The sequence below is a fragment of the Lepus europaeus genome, chromosome 23 (genome assembly GCF_033115175.1).
Source record: "Lepus europaeus isolate LE1 chromosome 23, mLepTim1.pri, whole genome shotgun sequence".
NCBI classification, from domain to species: Eukaryota; Metazoa; Chordata; class Mammalia; order Lagomorpha; family Leporidae; genus Lepus; species Lepus europaeus.
Window position 1 is genome coordinate 28,978,003 of NC_084849.1, and position 26,120 is coordinate 29,004,122.

Consider the following 26,120-nt stretch of genomic DNA (forward strand, 5'->3'; position numbering starts at 1 on the left):
CTGGGCTCCCAGCGCGGCAGCCAGGTGGCTCTGCTCGCCCGGATCTAAGTGTCCACGTCCACGAACACGCTGCCCGATCTTCCAAATAAACGCGCCCGCCTCCGCCTCCCGGCCACCCTCCCGGGCACCGACTCTCGTCCTTGCATTTGCTCGAGCCCGAGGCCCCAGTCGCCTTCTGAGGCGGCGGGCGCGAGGCCCGCAACGGGCGACTTGCTCGGTGTCGCGTGTTGATGGGGGACTAAAGTTCGCGGACCCGGCGAGCTAGGCTCGGGGCCAGGCGGCGGCCCGTGCCGAGCCGGCCCCGCTCGTCCAGTCCGGGCCGCCGGCCCGACCCGAGCGCCTCCCCAGGCGGCGGCCGCGCCCCGGCCCGGCCCCGCGTCGCAGCCGCCCTGCGCCGCCCGGGAGCCCCGGGGCGGCCGCGGCCGCGTGGGGAGCAGTTTCCCGCCGAGGCGATTTGGCAGGTGCGCGCCGTGACTTCCGGCGTTGCCCGGGAGCCGCCGGAGGAGGAGCGGCGCAGGGGATGCGGCTGTGGTGGCGGCGGCGGCGGCCGAGCGCGGGGGGCGCCTGTGGCGGCGGCGGGGGGCGCGGGCCGGCGATGGCGCGGCGGCGCTGAGGGCGTGGGGCGGGCGGCGGCCGGAGGGCGGGCGGCGCGGGGGGCAGCGGCGGCGGCGGCGGCGGCGGCTCCATGGCCCGGGCGCGCTGAGGGACGCGGCTCTCGCCACAGCCCGGCGGCGGCGGCGGCCGAACAATGAAGCTCCTGAAGCCGACCTGGGTCAACCACAATGGTGAGTGCGCGCGGGGGTCGCGGGGGCCGGCCTGGAGTCCTGCCGGGGGGCTCGGTGTCAGGTCGGGGCGCGGCGCGCGGGCCCTGCCCATCGCGACCCCCTCCGACGCCCCGTGCCCGGTGCCCGAGCCTCCGAGCCGGCGCGGGCGGACTTTGTCCCGGGCGCGAGGGAGCCGGCGCGCCGGGGCACGTGCTCCGAGCCTGGCCCTCCGTGCGCCGCCCGCCCGCCGCCCGCGGTCCGGCCGCGGCCTGGCCAGCTGCGAGCTGGGCCCGGGGGCCTGCAGCCCCTGGCGGCTTCGTCTGCTTCGGCCAGGACGTGCTCGGACGGCCTTCGGGTGGCGGGTGGAGATCTCAGAGCTGCAGGAAGGGGCTGTTGGCGCCCCTCGGCCGAGGCCTGGCGCTGGCGACAGTGCCCGCAGCCGGGGGTGGGGGTGGGGGCTGTGGTTCCGGACCGGGAGGGCTCCGAGGCTGACATCCCCCCAGAGCCGGCGCAACAGGGTGGCCGTGGGGCGGGCGGGGGCACAGGTGTGTGCTGGGGGGTGGGCTGTGGTCGCGGCGCCAGCGCACAGCCCGGAGGAATGGGCTCCTCCCGCTCCGTGGAGTGATGGAAGCGAGCGATGGCCGGCAGTTCTGTCCTAGTTGTGCCTTTGCCGACACAGCTCCTTGCAGGAGTTGCTCTTGGCTGCTCTTGGAGAGGAGGGGACCCAGCCCGAGCCGCAGCGCACCGTCACCCCTCTGCTGACAGCCATAAAGCACTCCCCGCTCCGTGGGGCTGTGGCCCTGTAACACCCCACCCCCCCACCCCCCAGTTCACTCTGCTGCTTGCCTCAGTTCATCACCTTGGTCTGCAGCAGCGAGGCTGGAGAGGGAGCTACAGTTTTCTTTTCTAGCAAGAAGATACTTTTGCCCTTTGCGTACATGTAACTTTTTCGTTTTGAGCTTGATGCCACTGTGCTCTCTGTGGGTGCAACTGCAGGGAACAGAGCAGCCGGCTGTGTTCTGTCCGTGAGAAGTGCTCTGGCCTGCTGTTTTTGTTGTTCTTTCTTTTTTTTTTAGTGTGATGTCTCACCTATTTTTCAGGGCCCAGATGAGGTCACCTTTACCTTTTGAAACCATTCCTGCTGAGTTATCCTACATGTTCCTTGTCGCTGCCCCTCTTACTCTGCCTTGTGGAAGTTGTGGGTGGACTCTGTATATATCCCACCCCACCCCTGGGGCAGGAACTGCCTCACTTCCCCCCACCCCACCCCTCATATTCCCTGCGTATTATGAGTATATGATAACTGTTGGCTAAAAACGTATGAAAGTTGAGGTTTCCATAACTTATGGAGACCCAAGTGGGTTATCTGCGAGAAAGCCAGAACCCTGAGCTTTAGTTTCATATCTCGTGTTGATCTCCTGGAGCGTTTCCTGATATGTGGAGTGCAGATCTTTCCCTGGAGAACTGAGCAGGTGTTGCAACTCTACATTATAGTGCCTGTGATCGGGAAAGGAGACATTGTATTAATGACCTAGTTTGCTTTGTAAGTGAAGATCTGGAGAGATTTTTATTTTATAATGCTTCCTTTAAATCAGTTTGTACGGTCCACCTTCTCATCTGTTGGTTCACTCCCAAATGCCCACAACAGACGGGGTGGACAGAGGCCAAAACCAGAAACTGCAAACACAACCCAGGTCTACCCCACTGATAGCAGGAGCCCAGTTACTTGAGCTGTTGCCACTACCTGCCTAGCAGGGTCTGCCTTGCAGGAAGCTGGAGTCAGAAGCCAGAGGCAGGAATCAAACCCAGGCCAGGGACCCGGGTGCCTTAACTGGTGTCTAACTGTGAGGTCCAGTGCCCAGCTTTGCTGTCCTCTGATGTCAACCTTGGTCTGTCCAGTGGGGTCTTCGAGAGCACTGTGGGGTCATTACTGCTCTCCAGGCAGCAGTGATGCTGGCTGGGCTCACTACCAGTAGTGACTGGTGGGTGACGCTGGGAACAGAGGCTGCTTAGCCAGAAGCCAGTGTGGGAGGTAGTGGCCGCTGAAACCTCACTTGTTTTGGCATAGCCCAGCCCCAGCCATTGCAGGCATTTGTGGAGTAAACCAGCAGATAGAAGATCAGTCTCTCTCTCTGTCAAGTAAAGAAATAAATTCTTAAAAATTAAAAAAAGTGTATCTCCAGACATTGCCATTGCCAGTGCCCTCTGCTAGCAATGCCCAGATGAGAACTGGTGCCCATATGGGATGCCAGCGTCACAGGTGGCTTCTTTACCTGCCATGCCCCAACACCAGCCCCAGGGACTCGGGTACGTGAGCTGTCATTTGCTGCCTCCCAGGGTATGCACCAACAGGAAGCTGAATCAGAAACCACAGAGCTCAGACCCAAACCAGGCACTTACATTTGGGATTCAGGTATCCCAAGCAGTGACGTAACTACTGCATCAAATGCTCACCCTGTAGTGGTCTTTATATATTTTCATTTAGGAATGGCCAAAGTAAGCTTCATTTCAAGTTAGGTTAACATCATATATTGACATGAAGAAATTAAAGCAGCTGGGTTTTAGAGTTCATAGAAAAATGTAGTTTGTGGGACCAGCACTGGGGTGTAGTGGGTTAAGCTGCTATTTGCATATAGGTGCCAGTTTGAGTCCTGACCCAGTTCCCTGCTAATGCACCTGGGAGAGCACGGAGGATGGCCCAAGCACTTGGGCCCCTGCACCGACATGGAGACCCGGATGAAGTTCTTGGCTCCTGGCTTCAGCCTGGCCCAGCCCCAACCATGTGGCCATTTGGGGAGTGAATCAGCGGATGGAAGATCGCTCTCTCTGTGTCTCTCCTGTTCTCTCTGATTCTGACTTTCAGATAAATAATTTAAAAATCTTTATTAAAAAAAAAAAGAAAAATATACTTTGTGTGTTTAGAAAATATCGTGAGGTTTACGGCTCTGCCATCACTGGTCTTTGCCCTGCGAGTTTTTTTCTGGAATTCTTACTCCTGGGCAGACCGTGCTTGTGCTTGGCCCTTCGGTGAAGCCCCGTCTAAGAAGGCCAGAACTGGAAGAGTTCTTGACCTCCTTTGCGTCTGATTCACACTTTGATGGTGGTGCCATAAAAAGATACTTGGACAATTTTCAACAGTAGGATAATTTGCCAGTTAATCATATTACTTTATGGTGTGTGCTTTTCTCTTCCCTCTACCCCAATCCTACCCCTGTCCTGTGATTGGATTATCCCCATCTTGACTCATTCCTAAAAGGACTTTAAGACATCCTGAGACATATACTTCATCAATGTGAAAATTAATGCAGTCAGCCCTCCATATCCAAATGTTGTATATCAGCATTCAACCAACTACAGATCAAAAATACTTAAAAAAAAAAAAAGTGCACTTTTTTTTTTTTTTTTTTTTGCCATTTTTATAAAACTTGTTTGTTTGAAAGTCCGAATTACAGAAAGATGAAGAGACAGATCTTCCATCTACTGGTTCGGTCCTCAAATGCTCACACAACAGCTGGGGCTGGGCCAGGCTGAGGCCAGGAGCCAGGAGCTCCATCCAGGTCTCCCACATGGGTACAGGGGCCCAAGCACTCGGACCATCTTCTACTGCTTTCCCAAGCATTAAGAGGGAACTGGGTCAGAAGTGTAGTAGTCAGGACTCAAACCTGTGCCCAAATGGGATACCACTGTCGCTGGCAGAGGCTTAACATACTATGCCACAGCGCCAGCCCCACCATTATTTCTTAAACAATACATTGTAACAACTATTTATAGGATCTTTACATTGTGTTGGGTATTATACGTAATCTAGAGATGATTTAGAGTACATGGTAGGATATGCATAGATTCCATGCAAGTAATACTGCATTTTATATAAGAGACTTGAGCATCCTTGGAGTTTGGTATGGGGTGGGTGGGTGGGGGTCTTGGAACAAGTCATCTCAGATAGGCAGTCAGCTTGAAGGGGAAATGCAGGCTGATGATCCAGGAGTGAGTCAGGGGTGAGTGTGGTAAGGCCCAGTGCTGCTGGTGCAGGCCTACTGTGGACATGTGTCAGACAGCAGGCAGGGAGGGCGTCCTAATGCTGATATTTTATGATGCAGTCATTTTGAGATGAACTTAGCAGTCGCTCTAGATCAGGAGTTCTCCAACAGGGCATGACTGGAGGCAGTCTTGTTTTTTGTAACTGGCTGGGAACGGGGGCATGCGTGCTGCAGGTGTTCTGAGGCTAGGGGCCCAAGCCTGCTGCGAAACATCCTGCTGCACATAGCAAGGCCCTTACCCAGTATTCTCCAGCCCCAGGCAGCAGTAGTGCCAAGGGCCAGAAACCTGGCTCTGGGTGAAAAAAAAGTCCATCCATGGTCTTTGCCTTTTCATGTATTTGTCTCATTAATTCCAACCAGATTAGGTAGATGTAATTACATATATAACGAGTTCCTTGAGAAGGAGAATCTGGGGCCTCTGCTCTGCTGCTTACTACAGATGTGACGGGGAAAGCTTTTTCCACCTCTCTCCCTAATCTGTTCAAGGCTTGTGATGGCTCAGGAAATGCAGTTTTTCTCTGCAGTGTCTATCTCGCTGATTTATGCCTGAGGGCAGGAGGTTAATTTAGGAAAATATACCCTTGAAGAGGATTCTGAAGAAACCTGAGCAGGATTTTGCCTTAGATAACAATGCATGTGGCCTTTTCCCTAATTCATACAGCAAACGCTGGACCTTCCTGGTGAGTGTCCATTGAGGACCTGGAAGTCAGTAGGTCCCTGTGTGCAGAAAGCTGTGCAGAAGGTGGTGAGGTAGACACCCAGACTGCATTCCAGAAAGCAGGACAGACACAAGCTACTGCAGGGATCCCAGGCCGGAGGGGCTTGTCTCCAGTCATCTGATTTGTGGCCATGACCTTGGGCTGAGCCTTGACCGGAGTAGGATTATGACAGGAGGTGCTGCAGCTCTCAGGACCAAAGAGCTGAGGGGACATTGTTTAGGAAAAAGACCCAGAACTTGACAAGAGTGAGAGTGAACAGGTGAGGAGGCGGAAGAGAGCCAAGAGCTCTGAGCACCCTGCTGGAAGCCTAGACTTCCTTTTCCGGCATGGGGGTGGGAGCACTGAGGCCCCCAGCCTGTCCCTCGGGAAGGCCTTGGAGGACTTAGGAGGTGGTTTCTGGGTCTTGATGAGAGACGCGGAGGGACGCGGGGAGGTCAGGGGTGGGGGAGAAAGAGGAGAGGCCTCCTGTTGGGAGAAATGCAGACTTGATAGAACCTAGCCACTATAGGCAGGTGGCTGTGTGTAGATTTGGGTCACTGAAGGCTAGTAAGTGGGGTTCTCTTAAACATGTGTTTTCATCTAAGAAGTTACTGAAAATGTGTTTTCACTTAAGAAGTGGCCTTGACCACTGAGGCCAAGTAGTGGACCTGGTGCCAACGTGATCTCGGGTCCTAGCAGTGACCAGGGAGAGGACACTCTGTGTCTGCCGTGACCGTTTCTTTTCCGCCTGCAGTTTGCCTGTAGACTCCGCAGGTGTCTAGAAAATGAAGCAGAGGTCTGGAATGAGCCCTAGGGATCCAGACTGGACGCAGGTCCGTTTTATCATCCTGCCAGGACGAGCAGCAGCACCTAAAGGACTGAGCAGGACTCTAGGCAGCGTCCGGATTGCTCAACAGCAGAGAGGCACGTTACAGATCCTGTGCGCCACCCGGCCTCCGCCTCCTTTCTGGCAGGAACCACGGCGTTTGTCAAATGTCTGCCCTCAGGCCAAGCTGGAGGAGCAAGTCTGGAAGGCCATAGGCTGATGGGTCAGTGCCTGGGGTTTGCCGAGGCATGGCTGTGAGGTGCCAGCCAGGGAGCTGAGAGGAGACGCTTGTTGGGAGTAAAAAGAGACACCTGAGTTGTCAGTCCCTTCTGGGCTTCTCCAGCCTGCACGTGGCCACCAGCTTGTGATCGGGAAGACAGGGCTCACCCTGAGGATGATGGCAAAATGGAAGGGTGTGGCTCTGCAAGCTGCTAAGTTAACGAATCCTGATGCTGACCTTTCTCAACTATATGAAGCAGCAGAATACTCTTGGGGGCCTGTGCTGTGCATAGTGGGTAAAGCCACTGCCTGCAGTGCCGGCATCCCATATGGGTACCAGTTCGTGTCTCAGCTGCTCCTCTTCTGATCCAGCTCTCTGCTATGTCCTGGGAAAACAGTGGAAGTGGCCCAAGTCATTGGGCCCCTGCACCCACATGGGAGACTGGGAAGAAGCTCCTGGCTTCAGATCAGCCCAGCTCTGGCCATTGCCGCCATTTTGGGGAGTAAACCAGCATTTTTTTTTTTTTTAAGATTTATTTATTTATTTGAAGGCATGTTACCACGACATCTGTTCCTGGCACATGGAGGGAAGGAGAGTGCCCTCAGAGGGAAGAGCGTTCCAGGCAGAGAGAAGGGCCACAGCTCACCTGGCAGGGTTTGAGGAAGAGCATGGATGTCATTGTGGTCCAAGCAATGGCAAGGACAAGAGCAGCCAGAGATGAGGCCCGAGAGTGGACAGCATGCTGACTGGGAGGGCCTGGTGGGCTGTGAGAAGGCCTTGATTCTCCCCGCGTCCTCGGCCATGGTCCGATTTGGGTCTTGGAGATCTTTCTGGCTGCTCCACTAGGATTAGACTGGCTGTAGGGGGAAGAGTGGGAGCCAGGAGACCAGCGTGAGGCAATGATCTAGGAGAGAGAAGGCTTGGGCCAGGGTGATGATGATGGTCCTGATGGAGAGCAGTGGTTGGATTCTCTCTCTCTCTCTCTTTCTCTCTTTCTTTCTCTCGACAAGAGAATTCCAAAAAGTTAATAGATCTCCTTTGGTACATATAAGTTTGAAATCATGCATAGTATTTCTTTTTTTTTTTTTAAGATTTTATTTATTCCTTTGAAAGACAGTTAGAGAGAGAGAGATGAGATACCTTCTATCTGCTGGTTTACTCTCCAAATGGCTACAGTGGCCTGGGTTGGGCCAGGCTGAAGCCAGGAGCCTGGAACTCTTATCTGGGTCTCCCACATGGGTGGCAGGAACCCAAGCACCCCAGGCCATCCTCTGCTGCCTTTCTAGGCACAGTAGCTGGGAGCTGGATCAGTAGTGGAGCAGCTGGGGCTTGAACCAGTGCTCATCTGGGATTCTAGCATCACAGGTGGCAACTTAACCCAGTGGGACACAATGCTGGCCCTAGTTTTTTTATAATACACATTTCCCATGACCTTTTTTTTTTTTTTTTTTAATTCTTTTTCTTTTTTAAAGATTTCTTTCTTTATTTGAAAGGCAGAGACATACAGAGAGGCAGAGGCTGAGAGAGAGAGATCTTCCATCCGCTGGTTCACTCCCCAAATGGCCACAATGGCCAGAGCTGGGCTGATCCGAAGCCAGGAGCCAGGAGCTTCTTCTGGGTCTCCCATGTGGGTGCAGGGGCCCCAGGACTTGGGCCATCTTCCACTGCTTTCCCAGGCCACAGCAGAGAGCTGGACCGGAAGCGGAGCAGCCAGGACTCAAACTGGCACCCACATGGGATGCTGGCACTGCAGGCAGTGGTTTCACCCACTAAGCCACAGTGCTGGCCCCTGACCTTTTTGTTTTTAAAGATTTAAATATTTATTTGAAAGGCAGAGATACAGAGAGAAGAGAGAGAGTGAGATATCTTTGATCTGCTAGTTCACTCCCCAAATGGCCACAACAGCCAGGGCTGGGCCAAGCCAAACCAGGCTTAAACTTCTACACCACAGTGCCAGCCTCAATCCATGAACTTTTTGAAGACTCCACCTATGCATGGAGTTCAAAAAATTTTCCACCAAAAGAAACTTACATTTATTTATTTATTATTTGTTTATTTGAAAGGCAGAGAGGAAAAGGGAGACAGATCTCCCAAATGCCTATAACAGCCAGGGCTGGGTCAGGCCAAAGCCAGGAGCAGGTACTCAATCCAGGTGTTCCACACAAGGTGGCAGGGACTCAACTACTTAGGCCATTACCTGCTGCCTCCCAGGGTATGCATTACCAGGATGTACCCAGACCTTCAGCATGCAATTTATGAATTTTGACATGTGAATATACTTTATAACTTATTCCTTGGTCATTTACATTTACATCTTAAGTTTGGGCTTTGAGTGTATTGGAAAGATGGAGTTAATAGGGTAGAGGGCCGGGTAAAGGATAAGAAAGGACAGAGGCTGACTTCTGCTCCAAGGACAGAGTTGCTTTCAGCTACGATCGTTAGGTGAAAGAGTGGAATTGAGAGGAATCATTTAATTTTATGTGGGTTGGACACAGAGCCATGCTCAAGCATCCATTTGATGAATGTGACCTCCTCTCTTCTCCTTTGTGAAGACACTAGAGCTCCATTCTAGAACTGTTGTTTAGAAACATCCTCTCTCTCTTTTTTTTTTTTTTAAAGATTTATTCATTTATTTGAAAGGCAAAGTTACAGAGAGGCAGAGGGAGAGTTCTTCCATCCACTGGTTCACTCCCAAAATGGCTGCAATGGCCAGAGCTGCGCTGATCCGAAGCCAGGAGCTTCTTCCAGGTCTTCAAACGGGTGCAAGGGCCCAAGGAGTTGGGCCATCTTCCACTTACTTTCCCAGGCCATAGTAGAAAGCTGGATCGGAAGTGGAGCAGTGGGATGCCGGCATTGCAGGCGATGGCTTTACCTGCTACGCCACAGTGCTGGCCCTTCATATACTTTAAATCATCTCTTGGTTACTCATAATGCTTAATATGATGCAAATGCTGTGTAAATACAGTTGTGTTCCACAGAACAAGATTTCTGTCAGTAATGATCACAAATACACCCATTGTCCTATAAAATGAGGTCGCTTCAAGACATTGTCAGTGTCTTAGTTTACGTAGGCTCTCTGATATTTGCGCAGTGGTAAAATCAGCCAGCAGCTCATTTCTCCTAGTGTGGCCCCATCATTAAGCGGTGTGTGCCTGTGACTGTGTTGTTTAGTGAGTAAAGGCAAGAGAGTAGTTCAAACTCGCTCAGTAGAGATACCTTTTTTTTTTCTCAGTCCTTTTCAAACCCCAGTTGGTTGAATCCATGGCTGTGGAACTCATTAACACGAAGGGTCAACTGTACCTGTATTTTGGGCTAATGACAGTCGCTATATATAATTGTACCAGAATACTATTTATAGTGAGTTATGTGTGGATATTAATAATAAAACATTTTGTGATTTGGTGCTTTTTTTTTTTTTAAGGCTTATTTATTTGCAAGAGTTACAGAGAGAAACATATAGATCTTCCATCCATTAGTTCATTCCCCAATGGCTACAACAGCCAGGGCTGGACCAGGCCAGAGCGGGAGCTGGAACTCCATCCAGGTCTCCCGCTTGAGAGGCAAGGGTCTGAGCGCTTGGGCCATCTTTCACTGCCTTCCCAGGAGAATCAGCAGGGAACTGATCAGAAGTGGAACCACTGTACTCTCAACCAGTGCTCATATGGGGCGCTGGGATCGTGGGTGGTGGCTTAACGTGCTGTGGTGCAAAGCCCCTGTGCTTTTAATTTATAAAATTTAAAAACAACTTTGGGGTATGCATTTGGCACAGCAGTTGAGGCTGCTTGAAATGCCAGCATCCTGTATCAGAATACCTGGTTTAAGTCCTGGCTCCTCCCCTTCTGATACAGCTTCCTGCTAACATGTAACCCTGGGAGACAGTGGAAGATGTCTTGGGTACTTGGGTCCCTGCCACCTATGTGGAAGACCTGGTTTGAGTTCCAGACTCCTGGCTTCAGTCTGACCGAGCCCCAGCTGTTACAGGCATTTGGGGAGTAATCCAGCAGTTGGAAAATCTCTCTCTTTCTCTCTCTCTTTGTGCCTTTCAAATAAAATGAAAGCAATTTAAAAAATTCTTTTATTTGCAAGTCAGAATTACAGAGAGAGATCTTCCATCCTCTGGTTCATTCCTCAGGTGACCACAATGGCCAAGGCTGAGCCAGGCTAAAGCCAGGAGCTTCATCTGGGTCTCCCACGTGTGTGGCAGGGGCCCAAACATGTAGGCCATTTGTCGCTGCTTTTCCCAGGCCATCAGCAGGGAACTGGAATGGAAGTGGAGCAACACTGCCCCCCCCCAAATTTATTTTTTAAAAATGTAGGTAAATAAATAATTTATGTATGTTTTAGGGAGTTTAGAAAATGTGAAAGGAAGGCCGGCGCCGTGGCTCACTAGGCTAATCCTCCGCCTTGCGGCGCCGGCACACCGGGTTCTAGTCCCGGTCGGGGCACCGATCCTGTCCCGGTTGCCCCTCTTCCAGGCCAGCTCTCTGCTGTGGCCAGGGAGTGCAGTGGAGGATGGCCCAAGTGCTTGGGCCCTGCACCCATGGGAGACCAGGAGAAGCACCTGGCTCCTGCCATCGGAACAGCGCGGTGCGCCAGCCGCAGCGAGCCTACCGCGGCAGCCATTGGAGGGTGAACCAAGGGCAAAGGAAGACCTTTCTCTCTGTCTCCCTCTACTGTCTACTCTGCCTGTCAAAAATTAAAAAAAAAAAAATGTGAAAGGAAAAACATTGTTAAAATATTTGTATGTGATCTCTGAGACTCTTTGAAATAAATAACTGAGTGACTTGGTGCTTTTTAACAATCCGCGTTGTAGGGGCAGGTGTTTGGCCTAGCAGTTAAGATGCCTGCGTCCCACAGCAGAGGGCCCGCGTTCAGTGCCCAGCTCCAGCTCCCTGCTAAGGCACACCCTAAGAGGCAGGCATGATGGCTGAAGCAGTTGGCCTCCTGCCACCCATCTGGGAGACGTGGATTGAGTTCCCAGCACTGGCTTCATTGCAAGCATTTGGGAAGTCAACCAGCACTTGGGAGCTCACGGTCTCTTCTTCTCCTTCTCCTTCTCTCTGCCTCTCAAATAAATAAATTAAAAAATACACATTTATTGTGCATACCACATTATAAAAATGTCTGGATTTTTAAGAATTTGCCTCAGCCAGGTCCCCTGATCACCATAGCAAATCCAGCATTTTCAGTGCACCATTGCCTCCCATTCAGGCCGTGTGCTCTACACCTCACTGGAATAACTAAAATTGCTTTGCATTTTTCACTTAATTAATATCATTCCTCTGTTGTTTTTAAATTGTGGTGGTTGTTTGCCACCTGTGGGAACACAGCTCTTAACTCTGCAGTGGAAGTACATAGGAGAGATTAGACTTCGAGAAATCCAGGGGCTGGCTTTGTGGTGCAGCAGGTTAAGCTGCTGCTGTGACACCAGCACCCATATTGGAGTGCTGGTTCAAGGCCTGGACGATTCACTTCCAATTCAGCTGCCTGCTAATGTGCCTGGGAAAGCATCAGAGGATGGCTTGAGTACTTGGGTCCCTGCCACCTATGTGGGAGACCTGGATGCAGTTCCAGGCTCCTGGCTTCAGCCTGGCCCAACCCAACTGTTGCAGCCATTTGGGGAATGAACTAGCAGTTGGGAGATTATCTCTGTCTGTCCTTGTCTCTGTAACTCTATCTTTCAAATAAATAAATCTGTAGATTTATAGAAATCCCATTTTGTAGATAATCTTTAGGCAATGTCTGTGTTAGCCCAGTTGGGGTGTGGGAGAGAGTGAAGGAAAGACATTGAGTATAACCAAAACTTCCTTGATTGTGTATTGGCAGGCACCTGTCATTTTCTTCTACTTTAGTTGGAGACAAAACAAAAAACCCAAACCAAAAAAAAAAAAAAAAACCAGCACACACACACACACCAAAAAACGGTTGTGTGGTTGCTACAACTTCCTTCCTGTGCTGTTTTGAGTCTCACAGTCATTTGACACTTATGAGATGTCATTGTGTGGTGATCACTATAGAAGAAAGAAGAAGTTTCTGTGGTTGAAAGTGGTAGAGATAACAGCAGCAGATGGCTCTGGGAGCCAGCCAGGGGTGTGCTTTCCACCTGTGGGTGAGAGCCCAGGCCCCGCCATAGCAGCTTGAGGGGCTGCCTTCTTTTTTTTTATTTTTTTATTTTTATTTTTGACAGGCACAGTGGACAGTAGAGGGAGACAGAGAGAAAGGTCTTCCTTTTTGCCATTGGTTCACCCTCCAATGGCCGCCGCGGTAGGCGCGCTGCGGCCAGCGCACCGCGCTGTTCCGATGGCAGGAGCCAGGTGCTTCTCCTGGTCTCCCATGGGTGCAGGGCCCAAGCACTTGGGCCATCCTCCACTGCACTCCCTGGCCACAGCAGAGAGCTGGCCTGGAAGAGGGGCAACCGGGACAGGATCGGTGCCCCGACCGGGACTAGAACCTGGTGTGCCGGCGCCGCAAGGCAGAGGATTAGCCTGTTAAGCCACGGCGCCGGCAAGGGGGGCTGCCTTCTAAAGGTCGGGACACCCGTGACGCCTTTGCAGGCTCCTCCAGCCATTCATCAACAAGTGTGTACTGAGTTCCTATTCTGTATGAAGCCACAGCTCTAGGTGCTGGGAATGTTTCAGTGCATAAAGCACAAGCACATTGCTAGGCTCTGGGCGTTTACATTCTAGTGGACAAGATAGGCATACAGTAAAGGTAATTAAATAATATGTAAGAAACAGTTGAGAAAAAATTAGATCAGGATGGAGGGGGGTTGGTTGTGTCAGGTTGGAAAAAGTAGAGATGGGCACCTATTTCATGGCGTACATCAGGTTAAGCCACCTCCTGCGATGGTGGCACCCCATATGAGCACCCATTAGAGTCCTAGCGGCTCCTGATCCAGCTCCCTGCTAATGTACCTGGGAAAACAAGTAAAAAATGGTTCAAGTGCTTGGGTCCCTGCCATCCATATGGGAAACCCAGTTAAGAGTTTTAAGCTGTCTTCTGCCTGGCCCAGCCCAAGCCATTGCAGCCATTTGGGGAATGAACCAATAGATGAAAGATCTCTCTGTGTCTGTCCCTCTCTCTTAATTGTGACTTTCAAATAAATAAATCTTTTTTTTTTTAATAGGATGGTTAGGATAGGCCTCCATGAGAGGGTGACAGTAAGGGAAGGCTTGAAGCAGGTATGGAAGGGAGCTGTTGTGTGTATCTGGAATAAGAGCCTTCTGGAGTGCCCAAAAGGTTAGCCAAAGGCCCAGTGCAGGAACAGGGCAGAACCCAGTGGTGGGATAGGAGGCAGGAGCAACATCAGTAAAGTCGTGGGGCCTGTTGGCTTCTCTTCTCAAGGGATAGCCTTACCCAGGATGGGACAGACCACGTCAGGTAGGTTTGGGTGGGAATGTGGGGAGTTCTGTTCCAGCGTGTGTTGCGGTCTGGGCAGCTGTAGGTGTCACCTCCATGCAGGCCCGTACTCATGTGATGAGTTTCTCCAGGAGTCACTGGCATGGGGATCACTGGTTATAGACATGAACACTGTCCCGTGCATAAGGGAATAACCAGTTTTATTATATCCTAACCACTGGAGTTTTGATACCCACCTTTATAAAGACAGGCCTTATGTATGTGTGTGTATTGTGTGTATTTATTTCTTATTGAGATAATTGTATAGCCCCTGCAGTTATATCAGATTCTGAGAGATCCCTGTGTATTTTGCACAGTTTCTCCCAGTGGTAACATTTTGCAAAACTGTAATATAATGTTATGTTGACATTGACACAATCTGCCTTTCTTATTCAGATTTCCCCAGTTTTATTTAAACTAATTTTTGTGAGAAAATGTGTGTTTAGTTCTATACAGTTTTGTCACCCATGTAGATTTGTATTTCTACCTCACAGTCAAGATACTTAACAGTTTTTATGGTCACAGCCACTGCCTCCCACATTCCTCCAGTGTATACACACACACAAAACAGCATATAGTTTTAGTTTGCTTTACTTTGGTTTTGGGTACCGTTTTAATAATTACAAAATACAGATGACATAAAATGTAGCATGTTAATCAGATTTTTTAAATGTTTACGTATTTTCACCTACTTAAGTAGCAGAAGGGGTTGGAGGGGAGAGATCTTCCCTCCACCGGTTCATTCCCCAGATGCCTGCAACAGCCAGTTGGAAGTCAGAAGCCTGGAGCTCCACATGGGTGGCAGGGGCCCAAGCAGTTAAACCATCATCTGCTTCTCTCAGGATGGGCTAGCAGGGAACTGGGTCAGAAGTGAAGCAGTCAGGACTCTGGGCCAGCACACCACCACAGGATGCAGTGTCCCAGTTAGTGGTTTAACCCGCTGAGCCCCAACACCCGCCGCTTCCAGTAATGTCACAATATAAATTGTTATGTAGCCATCTCCAGAACTTTGTCTTCTGTAAAACTCTGTCCCCATCAAGTAACAGCTCCTTGTTGCTCCTCCACCCAGCTCTTAGCACCCACTGTCTACTCTGTTTCTGTTACTTGGTTGGTCAAGATTCCTCCTCTAAACAGAGTCATGCAGTGTTTGTGTTTTTTGTAACTGGCTTATTTCACTGAACATGATGTCTTTTAAGCCCTTCCCCATTGTAGCAGATATCAGAACTTCACTTTGATGGATGAATGCCACGCCATTGTATGGACAGACTTTGTTTACACGTTCATGGACACTTGAGCTCCTTCCCCCTCCTGACTGTTGTGAATGATGCTGCTTTGAATACGAGTGTATAAATAAATAGCTCTTCAAGACCCTGCTTTCAGTGTTTTGGGATATGTACCTAGAAATGGAACTGTTGGATCACGGGAATTTAATTTTTGCTTTCTGAAGATCTACCATTCTATTTTCCATAGCAGCTGCACCATTTTACAGTTTCCTCAGCAGCGTGCAAATGTTCTAATATCTTCACATCCTTGCCAACACTTACTATTTTCTGTTTTTTTTTTTTTAACAGTAAGCCATCCTAATGCATGTTAGGTGATCCCTCACTGTGATCTTAATTTTAAGTTGCATTTCCCTATGTTGAAATGTTGAGCATCTTTTCATATGCTTCTTTGGCGTTTGTATAGCTTTTTTTGGGGAAAATACCTATTCAAGTCTTTTGCTGATTTTTGAACTTTTTTTTTTGCTGTTGTTGAGTTTTAACATTTCTCTATTTTCTGAATATCAATTCTTTATTAGATATGTGACTTGCAAATATTTTCTCCTGTTCTGTGGTTTGTCTTTTTGCTCTGTTGATAAGTGGCCTTTGATACACAAAATGTTTTAAGTGTGAAGTCCAGTTTGTCTATTTTTTCTTTTATTGCCTGTGCTATTGGTATCATTTCCAAGTCATTGTTATGGAACTTTTCCCCCAGGTGTTCTTCTAAGAGTTGCCTAGTTTTGGGTCTTATATGAGTCTTTGTTCCATTTTTAGATTTTTTTTTTAAGACATGAGGTTTTTTTTTTTTTTGACAGGCAGAGTGGACAGTGAGAGAGAGACAGAGAGAAAGGTCTTCCTTTTTGCCATTGGTTCACCCTCCAATGGCCGCTGTGGCCAGCGCATCGCACTGATCGGAAGCCAGGAGCCAGGTGCTTCTCCTGGTCTCCCATGTGGGTGCAAGGCCCAAGCACTTGGGCCATTCTCCACTGCCTTCCCGGGCCATAGCAGAGAGCTGGCCTGGAAGAGGGGCAACCGAGATAGAATCTGGTGCCCCAACCGGGACTAGAACCCGCTGTGCTGGCGCCGCAAGGCAGAGGATTAGCCTAGTGAGCCGTGGCGCCGGCCAACATGAGGATTTTTTTTTAGATTTATTTATTTGAAAGGCAGAGATATGGAGAGGGAAGGAGAGAGAGAGAAGATAGATCGATCTTCCATGCACTGGTTAACTCCCCAAATGGATGCAGTGGCTGAGGCTGTGGGCCAGGCTGAAGCCAGGAGCTCATGGGTGCAGGAGCCTCTTCTATGCCACAGTGCCAGCCCCTTTGAGTTAATTTTTTGTATATGCTTTTAGTAAGGACTCAACTTCATCCTATTGCATGTGCAGTTTTGCAAGCATTTTTTGGGGAAACTGCCCTTTTCCCACTGCATGGTTTTGGTACCTTTGTCAGCAATCAAGCTCTCTGTTCTGTTGCATTGATCTATATACATCTTTCTTTATGCCAGTACCACACTTTTTTTTTTTTGGACAGGCAGAGTGGACAGAGAGAGAGAGAGAAAGGTCTTCCTTTGCCATTGGTTCACCCTCCAATGGCCGCCACGGCCAGCGCACTGCGGCCGGCGCACCGCTCTGATCCGAAGCCAGGAGCCAGACCTGGCTCCCATGCAGGTGCAGAGCCCAAGCACTTGGGCCATCCTCCACTGCACTCCGGGCCATAGCAGAGAGCTGGCCTGGAAGAGGGGCAACTGGGACAGAATCTGGTGCCCCGACTGGGACTAGAACCTGGGGTGCCAGCGCTGCAGGTGGAGGATTAGCCTATTGAGCCGTGGTGCCGGCCCTTACATCCTATTTAACTTATTAGGGCTAACTGGATTTTTTGTGGAATCATGTCATCTGCCCCCACCTAATGTTTTAAATATTGTTTTGCAGCTTTTTTCATTTAATAAATGCTCCAAATATTCACCCACTTTAATTCGTAGTTTACCAACATTTGTTAAGCCTAGTCCCTTGACAGTACAGGTGAAGTGTTCTTGGGAACAGGGTGCAGTGGGCCAGGGCCTCAACGTCCCCAGCCTCCACTCCAGCAGAGCTTGCACACACACCTTCCAGCCAAATCTGCCTAATGAGCTATCAGAGCATAAAAACCCAGAGACTTTTTGGAATCTAAACCAAAGGACCGTGTGACCCCTGAGGGGTGGGGGAGGAGCAGCCACTCTTGACTGGCAACCTTCCCGCTTCTTTGGCCAGCTCTCCCTGCCCTGAGTTTACTTTTCCATGTGTGGACCTCCTCCAGGAATCTTCATCCTGATGAGAAGGAAATGATTCTATTTCACTCTGTCCCATAGTAATCCCAGGTGGTTGGTTTTTTTTTTTTTTTTTCTTTCAATTTAACCTATTCTTTATCCCCTACCAGATGGAAAGCATTTATTCTGCTGTTGTCAGATCAGCAGACCCCCAGACAAGTAGACTATGACAGCCCTCTCGGAGATGTCAGTAAGGTGCTGCATGTAGGCTGAGGGTCTGGCAAGGGATGGTAGGGGATGACCTGGAAGAGAAATGCAGAGGTGGTTTTGTAGGGACAGCATGCTGGTCTACGCTCTTCTGAGAATATAGGAGGCTGTCCAGCATCACTGGAGTCTCGGGTACATATTCATTTATCTTTTGTCTGTGTGTACCAAGAAAGGCCCAGAGCCAGAGGTGGCTGGGAATTTGCCTTTGTCATCATCACATGGTGCCCCGGGAACAGTTCTCTAAGCTTTAAGTTCTCTAAGCTCTAAGTTCTGTAACGGTTCCTCAGCTCCACCCCAAAGGGCTCTTTAGATGGGGGATGTGATGAACTGCTTCCCCTGGGACTGAACAGCCTTGTGTGGTGAGGAGCTGGGGAGCAGCACCACTGCTCTGTCCCACCTGGCCTCTGCATCACTGAGGAAGGCAGCAGGGTGCCAGGCGCGCTGGTCCCACCTTTCACCAGCCTGCGTCCTGATCGCAGAAACGTTAGGGTGTGACCGGAGGTGTCAGAGAAGCAGCATGCTGCGCCATCTGAATCTGTCTCTTGGGGTGCCTGGAAGGGTGAGTGTGTCCCCTCACCACTCGTGCGGATGACGGAGATCAGTGTTTGGGGGAGATGAAGTGATTTATTCAAGGCTGCATTGCTGTAAGCAGTGGGGCAGAGGGTTCAACCCAGGGCTGTTTAGTGCTCAAACCCAAACCTGTTCCCAGACCTTATTCCCACCTTTTCCTGAGAGCCTTGAAAAACCCATCCTCCATCAATCTAACACACCAAGGTTGTGGATCCACAGTGAGAATCCAGTGTACTCCTGTGTCAGGGGTGCTTCAGAGGATGGCCTGAGCTTCCTGATGGTTTGTGGGGCCCTGCCTGACATCTTATGCTTGGTTCTACAGCAACACATCAGGCCATTTTTTTTCCTTTTTTTTTTTTTTTTAAGATTTATTTATTTATTTGAAAGGCAGAGTGACAGAGAGAGCTCTTCTATCCACTGGTTCACTCCGCAAATGCCTGCAACAGCTGGAACAAATCAGGTTGAAACCAGGAGCCAGGAACTCCACCTGGGTGTCCTGTGTTGATGGCAGGGACCCAAGCCCAGCTGCCTCTCAGGTTGTCCTTTAGTGGGGAGCTGGATCAGAAGTGGAGGCGGGACTGATCCCAGTACTCTGATGTGGGATGCGGGCGTGGTAGGCAGCCATGTGCCACAGTCGAGGCTCTGCCTAAGATCTCCCCACTCTCCGGCTGACTCTTCAACCTCTAGGGCTTGATTCAGTTGTTCATGTCTGCAGGAATCCCCAGGCTCGGTTAGTTGGCCTTCTACCATGTGGCTGTCTGTCACAAGCATTTTGCCAGTGAGGTTCCTGTGATAACCTGGAAGCTTCCTGTAGCTGAGGCAATGCTTTATACATCCCGACTTGCCCATTGCTTGGCCCAGTATCAGGCCCACAGTAGGGCTCTGCGAGTGTGGACCGTGCGCTACAGAACGTGTAGTTGAAGTTGTGAGTGGGGTGATCTGAAAAGCAGGCACTGGCTGGGACTGGTGGCTGTGCAGCTGAGCCCGCTGCTCAGATAGCCCAGCTCTTGGGTAGTCGGGATGACCTGGGACACACAGCTTAGTGTTCTGATGTGCCTCTAGGGGTCTGATGACTTCAGGGACTGAAAAGCTCTCAGAAGGCCACTGAGGATGCTCTCCGCTGATTGCTCAGTCACCTGGAACTTTCCTGGTTAAATGACAGATGCCCAGTCCAGTTTGGCTTAAGCAGAAAAGTGAAGTGAATTGTCTCATTGTATGTCAAACTACCCCAAACCTTACTGGCTTAAAGTAATCAGGGCTTGGGCAGGTTCAGCTCATCCCCAGTTCTGTGGAGTCTGCTGGAATGGCTCAAAGCTTAGGGCTAGACCAGCTCACCTTGCCTGTGTCCCAGGCCTTGGTTCTCACTGTTGTCTGGGCTCTTGGCTCCTGTTCATGTGACCGGCTTGGACCTCAGAGCATGGTGGCCTCAGGGCAGCTGGACTTACCAGGGAGCAGAATTGCACTGCCAGCCCTTTTTTAGGCTTCAGCCCGGAGCTGCAGTAGCATTACTTCTGTCAAATCTTGAGGGCTGAAACAGGCCACAAGGCCAGGCTAATCCTACTTTAAGGCTAGGGAACCTTGAGATGTGGTTCACTGGGACCTCCTGAGGTAGCAAAGCAGCAGTGAGTGTCCTGCCTGGGCCACAGCCTCAGGTCTGTAGGGTGCTCTCCAGTCAGCAGGTCATTAGGACCCAGTGCGCTTGCCACACGGTGTGAGTTTGCGCTCTCTCCTCCCCTCTCCTCCCTCCTCTATTTCCCACCTGTGGGCTTTGCATGGGCTCCCTCCAGGTAGTGTCATCCTCACCCTCACAGCAGACCAGACCCTGTCCCTAGCTGGACACCTAGCTGGACAGCACAGCACGGTATTGAACATCTCAAGCTTTGGAGCCGGAGGCCTGGCTGCTTCAGGTGCTTTTCTAACTTCTCTGTGCACCTCAGTGTAAAAAGAGGCTGTCAGCTGTGTCTGCCCCAGAGAGTGATGTGAGATTTGAAGGATGCCCAGGCTGTGCCGCCTGAGTGATTTGAGGGCCGATCAGAACATCAAGACTATGTCAGTGTTTGGGGAGGGTTGGTTGTGGCATTGGAAAGGCAAAGTTCCTCAGGAAATGCCCTGGTGTGGCTCTGGCTGGAAGACACTGCTGGAGGCTGGCCTGCTGGAGCTTCCCCAAGAAGCCTGGTAGAGGTGGCTTTGCTAATGGGTCCAAGTCTCCCCCCTCCTGCTGCTGTCCTTACCATACTTGAAACTGTCTTCCGGGGCCGGCACCATGGTGCACTAGGTTAATCCTCTGCCTGCGGCACTGGCATCCCATACGGGCGCCGGGTTCTAGTCCCAGTTGCTCCTCTTCCAGTCCAGCTCTCTGCTGTGGCTAGGGAGGGCAGTGGAGGATGGCCCAAGTGCTTGGGCCCCTGCACCCACGTGGGAGACCAGGAAGAAGCACCTGGTTCCTGGCTTCGGATCGGCGCAGCACCGGCTGTAGTGGCCATTTGGGGAGTGAACCAACGGAAGGAAGACCTTTCTCTCTGTCTCTCTGTCTATAACTCTACCTGTCAAATAAAAAAATAATAAATAAAAATAAAAGAAAAGAAACTGTCTTCCATTCTGAATTTCACAGCAGTCTTAGTGGTGCTAATTTGTCTCTGCCCTCTGATGCCTAACAGGGCTCACAGCCTGGGCCTCAGTGCTAGATGCCTCAGCCAGTCTTTCTTTTAATTAATTAATTTGTTTGTTTGAAAGAGTTGCAGAGAGAGAGGGAGAGACGGAGTACTTTCATCTGCTGGTTCACCCCCCACAATGGCCACAATAACTGAGGCTAGGCCAGGCCAAAGCCAGGTGCCAAGAGTTTCATCTGGGTCTCCTCCCATGTGGGTGCAGGGACCTAAGTGCTTGGATCTTCTATTGCTTTCCCAGGCTCATTGACAGGGAACTGGAATAGAAGTAGAGCAGCCAGGACTCAAACCAGCATCAATGTGGGAAGCCAGAGACAGAAGCAGCAGCTTAACCCCCTATGCCCCAGCACTGGCCCCACCCTCTGTCAGTCTTACAGTTCCTCATGGCTATTGGAGCAGCAGCATCTGCATGACTCAAGGCTGGACCCACAGCCCCAAATGCCCTTTCTATATTTTGGGAGGCTCTCCTGCAAAGTACTTCCTGTCTCCCAGAAGCCATTTTCTCACAACTGCTCCCCTCCAAGCTTTTAAGGGAAGAAGAGCACAGGCATGCCAGTGTAGACCTGAGTGCATGGATGAAAAGGCACCAGGTGGAGCCCTCCCATCCTTCTCACCTGGGCCCTTAGCACCTGCCTTGTTCGGCCCACTGCCTATAGATTTCTGTATTATTCTCTTCAAAATTGAGATGAAACTAATTAAGAGTCTACCCTGCCCAGGCCCTAAAGGGAGAATGGCTTGCAAATTCTCTTATCTTCCCTCCCCCACCTCTGAGTGCTTCCCCTACCAGTCCGCTCCTCCAAAGCTGACAAGAGCTCAGGCTGGCCAGTGGCTTGTCACAGGAAGCCCTGAAAAGAATGATTGGAACACACCAGCACTGGAGTCCCCTGTATGTGTGTGACAGCTTTGAGTACCTTGCATGTGCACTAGCAAGATGGTCAGCAGCTGTCTGGCTAACCTTGACCTGTCTCCATAGAGCTCTGGCTCTAAAATGTGGGCCTAGGAGTAACCAAGGGAAGTTGGGACCAGGCTGTAGTTGCTAATGGTGACAGGCACCAGTTGTAGTAGCTTTGTTGTTTCAGAATTCACTAAATGTAAGAGATGATATTTCGAATGAATTCCATACTTCCCAAAGGTTTTAACTGATGCCCTGAGATAAAATAGAGTGCTTGTGTTTGGCACACCTACTCACTAGTGCCTGGCACAGCTGTTTCCGCTAGTACCATGTAAGAAGGAAGGCCGGTTCCCACTTGTGTTATGAGAGCTCATGCTTGATCAGACTGTACAGCTGTGCCTGGAAGCTGAGGTGAACTGGGGGCCGCCTGGGCCATGTCTGGACATTGTCTTTTGGGTACAGGCATTTGATTTTTCACACTTGCCTGGAAGCCCTGGCGGGATTTTCATGGCCCTCAGGCAGCTGCCGCCTGCCTCTCCCCACCTGCACTTGTGATTCTGGAGCTGCCAGCCCTCATGCCAGTGTCCACATTGCCTTCTCTAGGGTGACAGACACACCTCATCAATTAAGAGAGGCTTGACAACAGCTCCTTGTCTCCATCAGCAGTCACGGATGCCCAGTCCGTTGTCCTGTGTCTGGTGTGTCATAGTACAGATGTTACTGAGCTGCCACTCACCAGGCACTGGGCATGTGGTGATAACCACCACTACAACCGATGGGCACTTGTAGATCTCGTACTTTCAGCCTGGAAGCAGACCAGAGAGCTGGACAAATGCCCATCCACATGAGGCTCCAAGATTGCCTTCCACAGTCTGCTGGACTCGGAAGTAGACTTGGAATTCTTAGGGCATTCTCACCAGTTAAGTCCACCCCACTGCCCGTCCAACTTCATGGGCTTTGCCTACTCAGCCCTAGAGGGCTCCTGAGAACTAACAGCTACAGCCCGAACACCCCACTTCTTGTGGAGCACGTACTGTGCAGGAGGGTCGCCCAGAGGAGATGCCACCAAGGGCCTTGTGTAGACTTTGGTGCAGCACAGACACCCGGAGGGTTCTGTGGGAAGTGAGACCCCTGTGCTGTGGCTGTCCTGCTTGGCATCCAGGGAGGGCTCCCCTGTCCATGCTGCCCGCCAGGTGCAGACCCATGTAAGAGGGATGTGTCTGCTCATGTGCACCTGTGACTCAGCTGTCATCACAAGCAGCCTTTCCTAACCCCTGTCCCCGGAAGGTGGCAGGAGAGTGCCCTGGCACCCTGTGGGCCCTGTCACCAGTAGTGATGGAGCGCTTTGTCCCGCTGTTGAATTTTCAACTCTAATGTTGCTTGATGCCTTCCAGCAGTTGAGACTTTAAATGAAACCGTTGGATCACTCCACACTTACCCACAGGTGATGTGTCTGGAGCCTGTTATGTGTTCTAACCGTAGTGACCAGAGAGATTACTTGAATAAGCAGTACTGTAAACTTTTTGAGTATATTGCTCTTCTCCAGAGAATAAAAGCCAAGTTAGATGTGTTTGTTTTTTCCTTTGTTTCCAGGCAAGCCAATTTTTTCAGTCGATATTCACCCTGACGGGACCAAGTTTGCAACTGGAGGACAAGGTAAGTCCTGGGAGTGAAAAAAGGAAGCGCATCACAGCTCTGCCACCTTGCTCTGATTCCCTTGGTTGGAGAGAATGTGTGCTGTTTTGTAGTACCGATGGGGCTCATTTAAAGTGAACAGTTACAACACGTTCTCTGTACGGGTGAAGTCAGAATCCTCTTTTCTTTATTTTTGCTGTGGTATGCACTATTTAAATCTTTTGGTGCCAGGTTTATCATTCTAATTCCCATGTATTGAGAGAATGTTAAAATTAATTTGGACCTTCAAGCCCAGACTTCTTGAGTTAACATGGCTGTTTGGAAAGACAACACCACCTTTCATACCGGAACACGAGATGTATGTTTCATCATGGAAGGTGTGTTCCCACGGAGCGCCCAGCGTCCCCAGCAGCTCTCCGGGGCGGCCTCCCCTCGGCCTGCCTCCCTCCGCGGCACCTTGAACATGCCTTTGGGAGCTCCACATCCTCAGGCCAGGCGGAGAGCAGATGGGAGAGCAGGGCAGCTGTGGGTGGCGCGGCCTGTCTGTCCTGCCCGCGTGCTGTGAGTGGGCCTGCAGCCTCCTAGAAGGGTGTTGCACCGGGCTGGGGGCCTTCATCCACACCTCACCGCCTTGCTCATGTTAGCGAGGCCTGGGAGAGTTGCTGAGGAGCTCTGCGTGTTGCCCAAGCGTCACTGTGACTGTAGCATGCCCATTTCCAGCTGTCTGTCGGTTTTTCCTCCTATGATAGAAACTTAAGTGAAGGCGTGTGCCTTTGTTAGTTATTCGTAATGGGAAGCTTAGGAAGAGACAGCATGAGTAAAATGCACGGATAGACTTTTGAGCAGAGCAGTGCAGCTTAGGACCACAGGAACCCTAAATCCCCTCTTTCGGTTAATCTCCCACCTATGGGTGACTGCAGGAGCAGATAAGAAGGTAATGAGCCCTTCTGTATTCAGGGCACATTTCACACTAGGATCTCAAAGCATCCAGTCAGCTCTGGAACAGCCCTGGGTTCCAGGCAGTGTCTAAAAGGGAGGGAAATCCTGGTAGGGACTGTGCTTTGCTCCTTGCTTTCTAGAGCGCACGTGCACAGAGCTGAAAGGGTCCTGGGACCCACAAGGAGTCTGGATCCTGGGAAGGGATGAGGACCTCCTAAGGGCCCCGGTAGACCCATGTTAGAGACCAAAGCAGAGCTCCGTCCCACCCCCAATTTCCATTCATGTTCTTTCCATAAAGCCAAGTTGGGCTTGGCTTACTGCTGAATCCATGCTGCTTTGGGTCTCCATGAGTACTTGTTTCTCTTCCTTTCTGTAGTGCACCTTAGTAATTCAAATTTGGTTTCCTTAGTCTAGTCTGTTATACATGGAAGCTGAGTGAGGACTTCCCACAGTTAATATTATGTGTCAGTGTCAAATTTCTCCTCCTTGCACATTAAGCTGTATATACTCCTTCCTTCCAGGGCAGGATTCTGGGAAGGTTGTGATCTGGAATATGTCTCCAGTCCTCCAGGAGGATGACGAGAAGGATGAAAATATTCCCAAGATGCTTTGCCAGATGGACAATCACTTAGGTATTACAGAGTGGCCCTTTGCAGGCTTTGCGTGTTGGCAGAGTGCCCAAGGTTAGCACATGTGTTTGTAATTAGAAAGATAAGGCCCCGTGCGGCGGTAACTCCCCTCGGCCTGCTGTCTGAAGGCACAGATGTTGGCTGCACACCTGGGTGAGTTATTCAGCAGAAGACTCGGCCCGCCCACAGAACCATCTTTGGACAGTCTGCAGGTACCTCTGGTGATTTCCTGCTCATGAGTCGTTACTGCCTGATTCCATGGGGCTTTTGGGGCCAGCGACCTGGACACAATAGGGTTCTGGGGAAGGGTGCATAAGAGACAACTCACCAAAATGTCTCAGGCTAGCACTGTGTCACTCTGGGCCTCTCTACCAGGACCCTCTGGGCTGTTAGCCAGTGTCATGGATTCCTTTCCTGCCATGGTACCTTAGTTTCCTAGCCCCAAGGTGCTCCATTCATAGTTGCTGGCCCTTGGACATTAGTCCCTTCCTTCACTCTGTGTGTTCTTGTCCTCCCAATATGCTACTCAGTGTCCTTGGGGACCCGGAGCACAGGTCACTCACAGGCTGTGTGTTGGCTCCAACGTTGTTAGCATCTGTCGTATTTCACTTCTCCCAAAGGCTGAGCTGTGGGTGGTCCTGGGGGAATTTCTGCTGCTCTTAGCCTACAAGAGCAGCCTCAGTCAATCTGCAGTGCTGACGGGTTTAGAAAATCCAAATTTAAAAGGCTTGCCTCTGATGGGGGAGATGAAATCAGGAGTTGTATACTCTACTAAGCTGCTCCCCTGAAGGTCTTGAAAAAGCAACCTCAGCCTTTGTAACACACACTCTCGTTTTTGAGAATAATCCTTACTCAGAAATCCATCTCATCAATAGATAGCCCTTTTGAAATCATGAGGTTTAGTTACCATTTATCACTTTTCTTGGGAACCAGCCTCCAATTGACTATTTGATTCAGCACTAACAATTCTCAGATGATACATATTTTAACCCCCAGACTGTTCTGGCAATTTTTATTACAGCACAAGTAGGTTAGTACTTCCACTGAATTGTTTTTCTGGGGCTGTCTCACAGTAG

At 50.7% G+C, this 26,120-nt stretch overlaps 1 protein-coding gene across 2 annotated transcripts in view; it reads left to right on the top strand.

Moving 5' to 3' along the window:
* The first annotated feature begins 681 nt into the window (after positions 1-681).
* LOC133751906 (protein HIRA) overlaps positions 682-26,120 on the top strand; it is a 99,330-nt gene continuing 73,891 nt past the window's right edge. Inside the window, exons 1-3 of one of the 2 annotated variants that reach the window (XM_062182114.1) lie at positions 682-785; positions 23,435-23,497; positions 24,937-25,047. In XM_062182114.1, the coding sequence (XP_062038098.1) occupies positions 749-785; positions 23,435-23,497; positions 24,937-25,047 (211 nt within the window). In that variant the 5' untranslated portion in view covers positions 682-748. Of the gene's footprint in view, positions 786-23,434; positions 23,498-24,936; positions 25,048-25,079; positions 25,257-26,120 lie in introns of those variants that run through there. The other variant, XM_062182115.1, reaches the window with a different exon arrangement.